Source organism: Eurosta solidaginis, chromosome 4, assembly GCF_040869045.1.
Source record: "Eurosta solidaginis isolate ZX-2024a chromosome 4, ASM4086904v1, whole genome shotgun sequence".
Taxonomy (NCBI): domain Eukaryota; kingdom Metazoa; phylum Arthropoda; class Insecta; order Diptera; family Tephritidae; genus Eurosta; species Eurosta solidaginis.
The window spans coordinates 250506741-250520408 of NC_090322.1; the positions used below are offsets into that span (position 1 = coordinate 250506741).

Sequence of the window (13668 nt, forward strand, 5' to 3'; positions counted from 1 at the left end):
ATAAAAAAAAATAAATGTAAGGCGCGATAACCTCCGAAGAGATCTAAGGCCGAGCTTCTCTTCCAATTTGCGTCGTGCTCCTCTTGATTTTCCCTACAAATTGGCCGGAGGGGACCTACATGTTTTATGCCGACTCCGAACGGCATCTGCAAGGCAGATGAGTTTTCACTGAGAGCTTTTCATGGCAGAAATACACCCGGAGCGCTTGCCAAACACTGCCGAGGGGCGACCCCGCTTAGAAAAATTTTCTTCTAATTGAAAAACCTTATTTCTAAAATTTTGATGTTGCTTTGCCCGGGAGTTGAACCCAGGGCATACGGTGTGATAGGCGGAGCACGCTACCATCACACCACGGTGGCCGCCATTGTTTAACCTACATAATAATGTATTTAATTTTTTGTAAAAATTTTCGATTGTTGAATCACAACGGCAAGTTCTAATTTTATCACTAAGGTCATCTACGGAATCTTTTTCGCCGTGACTGTCAATTAAAATTTGTTTAATATCTCGCCAATTATCCGCATTTCCATTGACCAGCAAAGATCTTGCATCACATAAAATTTTATCTTTAACGCTACCCATAGTTATACAATGATAATCTAATGGAAACGAATCGAGAATTGGAACTATCGAATCTATTCTCTGTAGGAAAATTAGGAGCGCATCTCTATACGAATTCGGGAGTAAAGATGAGTTTAAACTTACCAAGTTGTTCGTATACTTCTCATAAGTCTATGTTGTAGATGTTGCTGCTTCTCAATTTAATTGGCTTCTCTCTACCCATACTTGCTTGTTGTTGTTTGATTGGAAAAGGAAGTTCTCTGCTCTGATTTACTTTGGCTGGATTGTCTGATGAGTTTGCCCTCTCAACGACTTTGTGCCTTTTAAATGTTTGACTATTTTCGAACTTCGGTTAAAATTCCTTTGACCTTTAAATGACTTTAAATGATCAATTCACTGAACTTTGGACTGTCCTTTAAATTTTGTTGAGGCTTTTGTTTCTTGTTTTTCGATTTAAAACGCTACTTCGCTATACGGGTTATTATTAACGTTAATTTTTCTGAATTTTTTTTCCACAGCTTTTTGTTAAAATCAATGTTTGAAATCAAATAAAGTTAAATGAGCCACAAAGCTTGTACACTTCTTTTGTTTTTTTCATTTCAGTCTGTATTTCAAAATTTTTCATACGTTTGGTTTTGTTAAAGTTTTTTTGTTCAAATAACCAATAGCAGTTTTGCAATTAAAATATACTTTATTTCTTTCCGAAATTTAAATACATGTGGTTTATTAATAACTAATTTTCCACGAGCCGTAAGTTCAACCGTTGACTGCGCCAATAATGATGTAGACGGAAATCGATTAAATGATCTTTATTTCACGAGCTTCACTTTACATCTGATCTAAACCGAAATTCGAATGGAGCTTATGCCAATGTTCAAACAGTTAACAATTTCGAATAACGGTATCCTTACAAATAATTAAAGTTAACTTCTCTCTTAATACTAAATTAAGAGAACTTAATACTACTTCTAACACAAGCTCATATGTGTATGCTTCTATACATAACTATATTTTTTCAAAAGCGTACTATATCAGGATCAGTTAGGGTGATCTTAAATCGAACTTTTTTATACAATAAAATTCAAAGAAATAGATTTTTTGAAAACAAATGTTATGAGGTTAGAATTCAGATTGGTCGGGCGCTCCTAAAACAAATGTTGAGTTTTAAAAATTTGTTGAAATTGGGCGTTTTTCGAAAAGACAAATAAAATATGCGAATCACTGAGAATTCGCAATTAATATAGGACGATCACGTGTTTTTTGAGGATAAATGTAATCTGTGATTGCGACCTCTCAGGTGTTTTTAACCGTGACTTTTATCTGAATCAGAACAAATACCACGACTACAGGAGTAAATTCTTAAGTTTTGCCTTCTGATCGGGTTGCGAATAAATAGCACTAGATGTCGCCCTCACTAGCCATAATAGTGATAATAGCCAAAATCATTTTACATAGGTTTTCAGGAGAGCGTTTTAAATGTTGAAATCGGGGAATTGGGATGAACTGGAAATGAAAAAAATTTGTATTTTAGTTCACTATTTGATATTTAAGTAATATTAATTTATTTTAAGATGTAAAACAAACTAGGCAGTTTGGTTTTTTTTCCTTTTTGTAACATTACTTTAAATATCAATAAAATAAATAAAATAAAACATATTTACTTGCATCTAACGTAAAAATTTCCAGGCCATCGCAATACCGTGATTCCTGATGACGAAGGATCATTAAAAAACTTATTGTATCGAATTGAAGGAAATTTCTGATTATTTTGCAGCTTCTGTTAACGTTCGAATCTCTGAATTGTCGAATAAATAACTCAGATATTCGGTATGTGTAGCAATATCTCCTTTATATACAACTCTACTGAAGTAGTAGTACTCCACAATTACTAATTAGCAGAAGCTGTTACTCAGACATACACACACATATAGCTAGAAGAAAAACATTAACTACAGATATATGTACATGTTATAGCTAAATAACCAAGTATGAGATAGGACTGTTCCAGAAGGCATGTTCGTGAAAAGTCTAGACCTTAGGAGAAATAGGTGAACGGACGAGGCTAACTGAAAGTACAAAAGCAGCGCGGTGCAAGCCATAATCAATCAGTCTGATTTTAACACGCTTTTAGCGAAGTACGCGAGTATTGTGAAGTACTACTACTACAGTAGCGTTGTAAGTAAAAGACATATTGCTATACTGAATATTTGGCGGTACATCTGGTCCGAAGCCGACACGTTATGGCGATTGGGAACCTAACGGGCGTGTTTCAGATGTTTAGTCATACTTAATTATAATTTATTTAATTATTTAGTGTTTTAAAATTATAATTCATATTATATTAATATCAAGTAGATACTTTTTAAAAAAGTGTATGAAAGCAACAACAGAATTAACCATGTCGACTGAGTAAGAGTTGTGATTTATACTTTCAAAAATTGCAATTTTTTTAAATGTGTGTATTTATGAAGTACAGAAAAAATCAAACTTCAAAAAATATCTCTTATTTTCCTACAGTAATGGATTTTCTCAGAGCCATTTAATTGGAAACGCAAGTTTAGTTGAGGGATGACATGAGTGTGAGTGCTGAAAACGGAAATGCAGACGTGCTCTGCGGTATCCACGAACAGTGGGAGATTCAACCAAAAATATTACAAAATTTAATATCAGGAGATCGAAACACTTTTTTAATAATTTATTTTGTTTAATTTTATTTTCTTTTTTATTCTATTTCTTTTATTTTAATTTACCTCGTTTTAAACTATTTTCTTCTTTCTCTTTACATAATTTAATTTTTCTTTTACTTTATTATTTTATTTGATTTTATTTTAGTTTATTATTTAATTTCATGTAACAACTGATTTTAAAATATGTAAAAATACAATTATTGGGACTCGGTACAGTGAAATATTTTTTTTTTAAATTTTTTTTTTTTACCCCCTTTATTTCATTTTATTTTATTTCATTAAATTTTTTATTTTATTTTAAATAAATATGTACTATGGATCCCACCCCTGGTTTCGGAGTGGTCCAGGGTACTTTTTCGGTTTTTCGTGAATGTTTTTTGAACGAAAATTTTTTCCGCCCTCCGATAAGTTTTTCCTAGCTCGAAATACGTTTTTTGACATTCTTGATGTGTATAAACAGTCGACTCCTGTTGTAAAGTAATACATTTATTTTATTTTATATTTTGTTTTACTTAATTTAGTTACATTTTTTGTTTAACTTTATTGTCCTGTATCAATTTTTTTATTTTATTTTACTTAATTTAATTTTCTTAATTTCTATTTCGTTTTATTTTATTTTATTCCATATTTCATATTATTTTATTTTACTTTATTTACCTTTCTTTAATTTTATACTTTATTTTATTTAACTTTATTATTTTTTTAATAAATTTTTTTTATTTAATAATTTGGGAAAAATTTAAACAACGTGGCATCAGGACGGACAAGGCGACAACTGTTTCGAGTATACCTTGTAAATCTCTTCAAAGCCTTTTCTCCTAGGAAGTGTTGCCATGATGACGCGAAAGCGCCGAAATGCATAGAGGGAAAAAGTGAAAACTTTTGGTTTTTTCTTTATTAATCTATGGGCCGAAGCACGAATATTAGTAACACTAAGTGATACTCACATCATTAATGTGATACTAAGTAAATAAAGCCACAACAACAATAAAGCAAGCTACCAAACTTGAATGTACGTAAACAAATTAGTATTTAGAATTTAATTAATTATCATGTACACACATACATTCAAGCAGCAGAGATACTCACACACGCATGTCATCATCAGCTACTACTTTGCTCACATATACACACGCATATGGTTACACACTACAAATACACGCGCGTATGACTGATGACCAGGTAGACGATTCTAGAAGAAGAAACGTCTAGACATTTGGGCAGAGAGTATAAAAGCAGCAGAAGCTGAGTAGTCCGTAATCAGTTTGATTTAAGAACGCTATTGATTGCGAAGTATAAGTGTTATTGTGAAGTACTATCAACATAGTCTAATAAAGGCCATTTCTGCATTATTCAATATTGGAGTTATTTATTCAACAGTTTAGCGATACGACCGTTAGTAGAAGGTGTGAAATAAGCGAAGTTTCCATAAATTCATTACAATATGAAACTAGAAAAATTATAATATACATGGATGATATAATATTAGCAACCAATGACTATGAAGAACACAGATTTATTACGAGCAATACTAGATCGTATAAAACGAAGAGGTTTAAAGTTGAATATGGCCAAGTGTAAATTTGCCTACAGTCAAATTGAGTACTTGGGCTATCTCGTGTCTGCCGCTGGAATTACGTTGAGCGAGTCACATATCCAAGCTATTAAAAAGTATCCTATTCCAACAAATCAGAAAGAACTGCAGTCGTGTCTAGGATTATTTTCTTTTTTTAGACGATTCGTACCTTTTTTTTCAAAAATTGCTGGGCCTCTGTTGAGTTTGTTAAAAAAATATATAACTTTCACTTTTGATGAAGAATGTTTAGATGCATTCAAAAAACTAAAGTCTGACCTGTCTGAGGCTCCAGTTCTGTGTATTTACAACCCTCTGAGAGAGACTGAACTGCATTGTGATGCAAGTGTAGTTGGTTTCGGGGCAGTTCTTTTACAACGGCAAGATGATAAGAAAATGCACCCGGTATCATATTTTTCAAAAACTACATCGACTGTTGAAGCTAAATATCATAGTTTTGAATTGGAGACTTTAGCAATAATATATTGGACCCGGCCTATGAAAAGGTGGCTTATGACTCAAAAAAGACATTGCGAGAAACAGCTGTTAAAGATAAAAAAACAATCGAAACCAGAAAAAAAGTGGAAACATTTTTTTGGAGTCATAAGCCATCTTTTCATAGGCCGGGTCACATATGCTCTTAGACGTTCTCGGCCCGTTTCAAAAACGTTTAGACGTTCTCGGAGTACCTTTCAAAATTGTAACAGATTGTAACTCACTAGCCCTAACACTTGAGAAAAAACAAATTAATGCTCGCTGATGTAGAATTTCAAGTGCAGGTTGCCCAAGCGCGTGATGGAAATTTAAATAGTATTCGCGAGAAACTTTTAGTATGGAAACTAAAACATTTTGATTTGCAAGATGGACTTGTAGACAGGCTGAAAGAAGATAGAAATAAGTTGCTTTACGTCCCAAGAGAAATGGAGGATAATATTATAAGATAAGCTCATGAAAAAGTTGGACATCAGTCAGTTGAGAAGACATGTGACAAAATAACTCAACTTTATTGGATACCGAAACTTCATAAAAATTGAAACGTTTTGTTGAAAATTGTTTGCCTTTTGAAACTTTACATATTGACCATTTCGGACCTTTACCAACACTTCGTTCAAAGTTTGTGAAACTATATCCAACAAATTCAACTAGGACTAAGGAAGTTACCAGTGCTTTAGACAAGTACTTTAGTTATTATAGTAGGCCAAGACGAATTTTTTCAGACCGGGTAACTTGTTTTACCTCACTAGAATTTAGTGAGTTTTTACATAAACGTAATATAGTTCATATAAAAGTTGCTGTTGGGTCTCCGCAGGCCGATGGCCAAGTGGAGAGAGTTAATGGGTCATTAAATTAAAAATTACCGATCCAATAGACCATGCTGATTGGTCGAATCGCCTATTGCAAGCAGAGTATGCAATTAATAGTTCGCATCATAGCACGGTTAAAGATTCTCCAAGTATGCTTCTTTTTGGCATAGAACAGAGAGGAGAGTTTGTAGATGAATTTTCAGAATATTTAGATAATAAATTAGGCCTATCTGTAAAACGAGATTTGGTTAAGATTCGAGCTGATGCCAGTGAGGCAATTCAACGTGATCAAGAATATAGTTATAATTATTTTTTGAATCATAGTATATATGCTAAAAAATATGAGGTTGGTGATTTTGTTGTTATAAAAAATGTGGATTCAGTAATTGGGACAAATAAAAAGTTTGCTCCTAAATATAAGGGACCATACGTTGTTTTCAAAATCCTTGGGAATTACCGCTGTGTAGTTAGGGATATAGAAAATTGTCAACTTAGCCAGCTTGCATACGATGGAGTTGTTGAAGCTAATAAAATGCGGAAATGGTTAATGAATAATAATGCTGAATCCATTGAATGAATAGCCTTTAGTATGGTGTTATGTTCTAGATCTTACTAAGAATCATTGTCTAATACTAAAATTTGTGACTGTAATCGAGGTCGATTAGATGTCAGATTGGCCGAGTTGTAAAGTGTTTTTTATATAACTATATGAATGTAATATCGATTATCGATATTGCTTCGAAAAATAACTAATTTGTAAATGACTTTTGTGAAAAATATATTGTTTAAAATTCAGTTTGTGAAAAACTGCATAGAGAGAAGCTCTTCAATAAATATTAATTTAAGTTACAGGATTTAGTCCTTTTATAATTTTATTTTCTATTTTATTCTATTTTATTTTGGTTTATTTAATTTTTTTTACTTTATTTAACTTTATTTTTTATAGTTTATTTTTTTACTTTTATAAAATTGTTTTTTATTATAGTTTCCTTTATTTTATTGTTTTTTGACTTGTTTATTAAATTTTATTTAAATTTCTTTTTATCGCAAAATCTTTATTTACTGTGTGAATTCTCAAAAACGCCCTATCTGAATAAAAATTCAATATGACATTGGGCTTTCATGAAAAAAAACATGAGATAGCGCGTTTGATAACTGGTAGCCAAGATTGGTTGACATTCCACTCAGCAGCCGATCAATAAAAAAAGATCAAATTAATCTTAGACATTCACCAATTTATGATAAATTTGAAAAATATATTTATAAAATGTATATGTTTGAAAAAGGTACATTTCTGGTCCTAAAATAATATTTTCTAAGAGCTTTAACAATTAGGATTGTTGGAAAGTTAGAAGTGCGAACGTCTAGTTACTCAGCAATTTTCTGCTGCATTCAAATATTGTAATTAGTCAACCATCCGAAACATTGATATGTTTCAATTCGAACTTGGTACTTTGGCTATGTTGGTCAAGCAATATGTCGCTTGCATACTTTTCAACACAAGTGTAAGTACTTATGTTATGAATTTCGGTAAAAGTCTAGTTGAGGGGTCGACTGCTAATACGCGTCCAAAAGTATCGAAAGAGGTGTTAAAAGACGCGTATTGACCTCGACAACAATAATCCGAAGGCAGAAAATAAAAATTGTATCTCTGTCCGGAGATATTTGCAGTTGGAGTTGGAAATTTTCATGTGGTTGTTGTAATGTTGTTGTGCACTGAACAAAATTTTGTGTACAAAGGGATTTTGCACGCATTTAATTTCGATCTCACCCCATTGGTAAACCACCTAGGGTAATTTTTTATAACCGCGGCCGAAGGCCGCCAACGCAGAAAGGTGTTGTGCGCAAAAATACTACGAATCCGACCCCCGGTTTCAAAGGGACCTGGGGTCATTTTTCGGTTTTTCGGTTATATCTTTTGAACGAGTTAAAATTTTTATTTTCCGCCTTCGGACTATTGTTGTCGAGGTCAATACGCGGTTTTTGCCACCTCTTTCGATATTTTTGGACGCGTATTAGCAGTCGACCCCTCAACTAGACCTTTACCTGAATTTCTTAGACCAAAAACAAATGAAAGGAACAAAATCTCCTTATGGGATACTGGGATACTAAAGCATTTGAAAGGATACTGTTTTGATTTATTCGCCATGCTCTAGCTGAAACTTGTAATTAAACATATACACAATAACAATTTTTGTGTTTAACTTCGCGAAAAAGCAGTAATGAAAAAAATCTGAATATTCGAACATCCATGTCAATCTTTGAAACATTTTGTGAAATTAATGGGTCTCTGGTTGATCTCCAACATCGTCAAAAAAGAAAGGAAAGCTGAAAGAATTTGAGAAATACATTTTTTGACAATTGCAGCCATTTTGCTCCCAAATCGAATTGACATTCGTTAACTGTGTTGTTTCTTTGCGAATTTTCGAAAAATATTAGTAGTAGAAATAGGAAGCAATCAGTTTACAAATACCCGATAAGTATTGACCTGCATAATTCTTTAGAACATTTTTTTAATTTTCTGATGAATTTATTAACTATGCCGTGATCTATTAGTGTGGGTTAGGTTTTTAGTGGGTGTTAGGTTTTATGAAAAGTACTGACACCAAGGAATCGTGCACTTTCGTAAACCTATGAACATACGAAACCTAAACCAAATAAAAATTCATCGTTCAACGTCAAAAACTCGACTAGTAAACCGATTCGCGTAAAAATGTAATTAGTAATTGAGCACGTTAACTTATTCATTCCGTATGTTCGGAACATTTAAGAATTTGTGGAATCGTTTTACATTTGGAATATTATGTATATACTTATTTGGAATATTCGGACCCCGTGAGGTAGTATCAAATGAACGCATTCCGAATATTCTAAATTAACGGTTTATCCGAAACGCTTCCACTTAATACTTAACGGAAAAGAGCTTTCCGAAATTTCAGAATGAAAAGGTGAATACGACCTGTGTAGCAGGGCCGCCCAAAAGTTTAACTCTTCTGTCAAAGTCAAGGTAGGAATATAAAGTTCCAAGACAATAAGCCATTTTCTTTTATCTTTTTTTTTGTCAGTTCATTGTCGGCTGCCTGTTCAAAATCGTGCTATCTCAAAATATTTTTCAAAAATTTCCCAATTTGAGATTTGTCACAAAACTGCCCTATATTAGAGTTCGATTGAAGAACGCTTCATCTCAAAATGCTTTTCATTAACTCCCTTTTATGACAAAATGCATTGAACTTATGCTCATATAGGGAGTTTTTGAAACAAATTTTGAGATAGTGCATTTTTGAATAAAATCCTAACGTACGGCATTCTTCCAGATTTTTCAATTCGGGAGTGTCAAAGATCTGTCATCATTGGCGAACAAACCTCTAGTAATTGAATCATGTGTAATACTCCTATATTGCTACAAAAGTCTAGGTAATTTCCCAAACATCAGTGTGCCGATATATTGCTGTTTAAATGTATTTGTTTTTGTATTCAATAATCGAATGTACCTAAATTTAAATTTTTTCCTGTCACACTTATGCTGCTACAATCACAAAGATTTTATAGGCTGTCTTGTTTTGATTTCGAATTCAAAACACATTGCCAGCATTTTCTATAAGCAATATAGGAGTATTACATACATACATATATGCCTTTTGTTGATGAAGCTATTAGTTGTCAAATCGAGTGGCTGTTGAGAAGCAAAGTTTTAAATATAAGAAGTATTTAGTTCTCAATCGATCTGTCAAAGTAAAGCACTGGGCATAGAAAAGCACTTAGGAAGCAATAAACTTGCGAACAGCCCATTTTTGTGACCAATGGCCTCGGGTAAATTTCTTTACAGGTACTTGGTCGATGAGGACTTTTCACATTTAATTTATGAATTAAACAATCCTAGTAACTGTGAGTTGTAGCCGAATTTTAAAACCTTCGAATACCTATTTTTCGCGCTAATTTGACCAGACTAAAGATAATGTCCATATGTCCCTGATGATGACTTCAGATTGAAGTCGAAATATCGACCAAAATTAAAATTTATGAATGTAAAACATACCAAAACGAAGTTTTATACAATAACCACAGCCTTTCAGCTAAACAAATCTAATTAAATGCAACATTTAAGGCTAATAAAAATTTATTAAAAGAAAAACATTTACAATAAAATTCTAAAACCTGATATAAAAGTAGATATGTTTTAATTCAATTCTTACATTTATTTATTTTAGAGTAGACATTTTGGTGCAGTAAAACAATAGTAAAGACCATCCTTGGGAATTGGTTTTTTATCGATCCATTTATCATTTTGCTCATCGTAAAGTGAAACGCAATTGAATGTGCATTTTATCTGAGAGCCACCAACAGCCCACAATTGATTGTAGATTGAAATGCATCCAGGTTTTTGGCATTCTATATTCAAAGAGCAAATCTACAAAATGTAACGATGATTTAGATTAGCAACAACAAAATAAATATATATTAAATACGACCTTAGTCCATTCATTTCTTTGTGGATCGTATCGTTCCACCGTTGAAGAATTTTTTCCACAAAAGCCACCTACAACAAATATTTGTCCATTGTGAACTGATGCCTGAAATGTTGCGAATTTATTATTTACTCACATATGAATTAAAACTCATAATTTTCAGTTTATAATTTCTGAACTTACACCTGTATTAGAATGTATTTCATTCATATCCGCGCACTGAGTCCAGATATTTGTTGTAGGATCATAGCATTCGACAGATTTTAAGTTATTTCCATCATGTCCGCCAATGACATAAATTTTTTCGTTGAGAACAACTGCGGCAACCCAACATCGAGGTGTGCTCATACTATTTATTGACTTCCATCCATCAGACGCGGTATACCTAAATATTTGCGGAGATTCGAATGGTTTAAAATTTTTGGCAAAGATTGTCAAATTAAAATACGAATGCCCAAAAACCCGGCAACAACTTTTCTATGGTGCACTCCTGTCAAAACTGCTACATTTCCTTTAGAGGATTTCGATGAGCTTTTATGGGTAATCGAACCTATTAAGCAAGGCGAAGCATTGCTACAACAACAACCCAAGTTCCGAATCTAAGATGATGGAATTAATGTTTCCTTACCCGACTATGACGATTTTCAATATAAATATCCGTTTAAAAAACAGCAGCAGTCGCGGATGGATCAGATAAACGGTACTATAAAGCGCAATGTTTGCAATACAGAAAGAACCCTGCCATGGACCGATTGATTGAACTTTATCAGTGGGGGTTTGTCATTACCATTTATTGTCGCTCAACCGCCCAGGCTATTTTTGTCGCCTCGTAGCAAAGTAAACAAGTCATTACTTCTTAGCGATAATTGACGACGATAACCAACACCAATGGAAATCAAGTCTTCTTCCACCTGGTTTTACTACCCTCATAGTAGGAACCAGCCTTAATAGTAAAAACATTGTCAGTTTAGAAATTAAAAGAATAACTCTTGCCAACAAATGCTACATTGGACTGAGTAGGAAATTGAAAAGTAAGGAAAGTATTGCAGTCGGCACCGCAGTTTGGTAGCAGAGTAAGGGGGAGACCTACACTTAGTTTGGAGAGGCACGTGGAAGAAGATTTTGTGAGCCCCCATCTTCCATATCTTCAATCTATCTCTGTCTTCCGGCGCTTTTAGCAATAGATGGAGAAGACTTCAATATGTCCAATCCTCAAATCTGGGAACAAAAATGGTGTCTCTAATTTGTTGCTGACCGCTCTACTATTACTAACCTAGCGTCGTTTTCAAATTTTTTGCATCCATGCATTTAAGGACAGTAGTCAGGTAAATAAAATTCCATACTAAATCTTAATATTTAAACTTGAGTGTATGGGAATTCATTCTGTCTTCTTGTCATGATTAATATTGTAGCGAATTTTAGCACCACTAGACTGTTAGTAAATAATCACGCAACAACAAAAACATTAAAGCGAGCCACACATGTGTACATGAACACAGCAATCATCATTTACACACATATATAGAAGGCAACGAAGAGATATTTCACGCACACCGTTGTGGTCATCAGCCGAAGTAGTTGCTCGCACATACACGCGCATATGACTATGAGAAACGGATAAACTACAAATATGTATATAGCTGGTAACCAAGCAGAAGAGTCTAGAAGGTGACACGTCTAGACCTTTGGAGAAATATGCGGACAAGGCAACAGAGTATAAAAGCAGCGCAAGCTGAGGAATGACTAATCAGTTTCATTTAAACACGCTATTAGTTGCGAAGTGCATTATAATTGTACTACTCCCAAAGTAATCTAAATAAAGACCAATTTACAATCGCTTCCCAAGGCAAGTCGGTTCTATGTACCGGAGCGATTCGGGATTTTTCCCGACCAAGGACTGTCATTTCAGTGCAACCCCATTTAATTTGTTGCGTCCCTCCCACAAATTGTCATCCTCGTAGCAGCTTCTTGCAGCGGGACTGCTCCATATTCTCTTGCTCCGGGAAGGTATCGAACCCAATCCGGGTCCGTCTCCTGGCCCCGGTCCTGAGAAATGGTTTTGCTGCATCTGCCGGAAAAGAATCTTTTTAGGACGGTCATACTCTTGTCAGTGTGTCTCTTGTAAGGGATGGTTGCATCGGACAGGTTGTTCTGGGCTAGATCCCAAAACCAGACGTCCACGTAATAACTTCTATAAATCTTTTGTGGCTCCTTCCTGTTCACGCCTTAGGGCGTCCCGTAGTCTATGCTTTAGCGCCCCCACTACCTTCCAGCAGCCCCGCTGCTCAGCAATCCACAACAAGTACCCGCTGCTGCTCTCGCCCCACGGCGCCACGAACTCATACGGCTGCTCCCACTTGTACCTACAATCTCCGTAGTAGAGTCGGGAGCAATGCCGAGCATCAGCCCCTGCCCCCGTCTTCTCGCCCCTATTTTCCGGCAGCAATTGTGTTGGTCAGGGAAACAGACTCTTAGTCCCTACGTCCCTTTGCACCGTTTGCCAGCACAGAATATATATGTTTGCGACATCCGCCCAATGCCTCTCCTGCCATGGACGGTGCCACTTTCCTAGATGTACTGATCTCCGCGACGACAACCCCCCGACGGGTTTCATTGCGCCATATTGCCAGGCTGCATACCCAAATACACCGGGTACCCCAATGCTTACCCAAGGACGTCCAGTCCCAGGGCCACAACAGCAGTTGCGTCCTAGCCTTCCACAACCCAAGCGTAGTCACCCGTCACTTACTCCCAGAGTGACGACGTGTCCCTCCTTGCACTTCAGAATTCTGCAGTTAAATTTTAATGGATTAACTGGGAAGATCACGGAGATAGTCGATTTCATGAAGCAGCACAACATCCGCATTGCTGCGATCCAAGAGACTAACCTCACGGCAATATCTGCTCTGCAGACCTGTTCTAGGAACAATGTCCACAGAAAATATCGCAATATCGCTCGCTTCATTCCCGCTGTAGAATTCCCGAAATTTGGCCCCACTTTCTGGCGGAGGCCGCAAATTTAGCGAGAGAACGTGAACTTATAAGTCAGTTCGATCCCGGCGACCCCCAAATAAGGG

At 35.1% G+C, this 13668-nt stretch overlaps 1 protein-coding gene across 1 annotated transcript in view; it reads right to left on the bottom strand.

Annotated features, from left to right (window-relative positions):
- Positions 1-10230: 10230 nt before the first annotated feature.
- LOC137251290 (kelch-like protein 5) overlaps positions 10231-13668 on the bottom strand; it is a 119889-nt gene continuing 116451 nt past the window's right edge. Inside the window, exons 5-7 of the mRNA XM_067785617.1 lie at positions 10775-10976; positions 10595-10696; positions 10231-10533 (exon numbers count right to left, since the gene is read on the bottom strand). Coding sequence (XP_067641718.1) covers positions 10330-10533; positions 10595-10696; positions 10775-10976 — 508 coding nt within the window. The 3' untranslated portion in view covers positions 10231-10329. The remainder of the gene's footprint in view (positions 10534-10594; positions 10697-10774; positions 10977-13668) is intronic.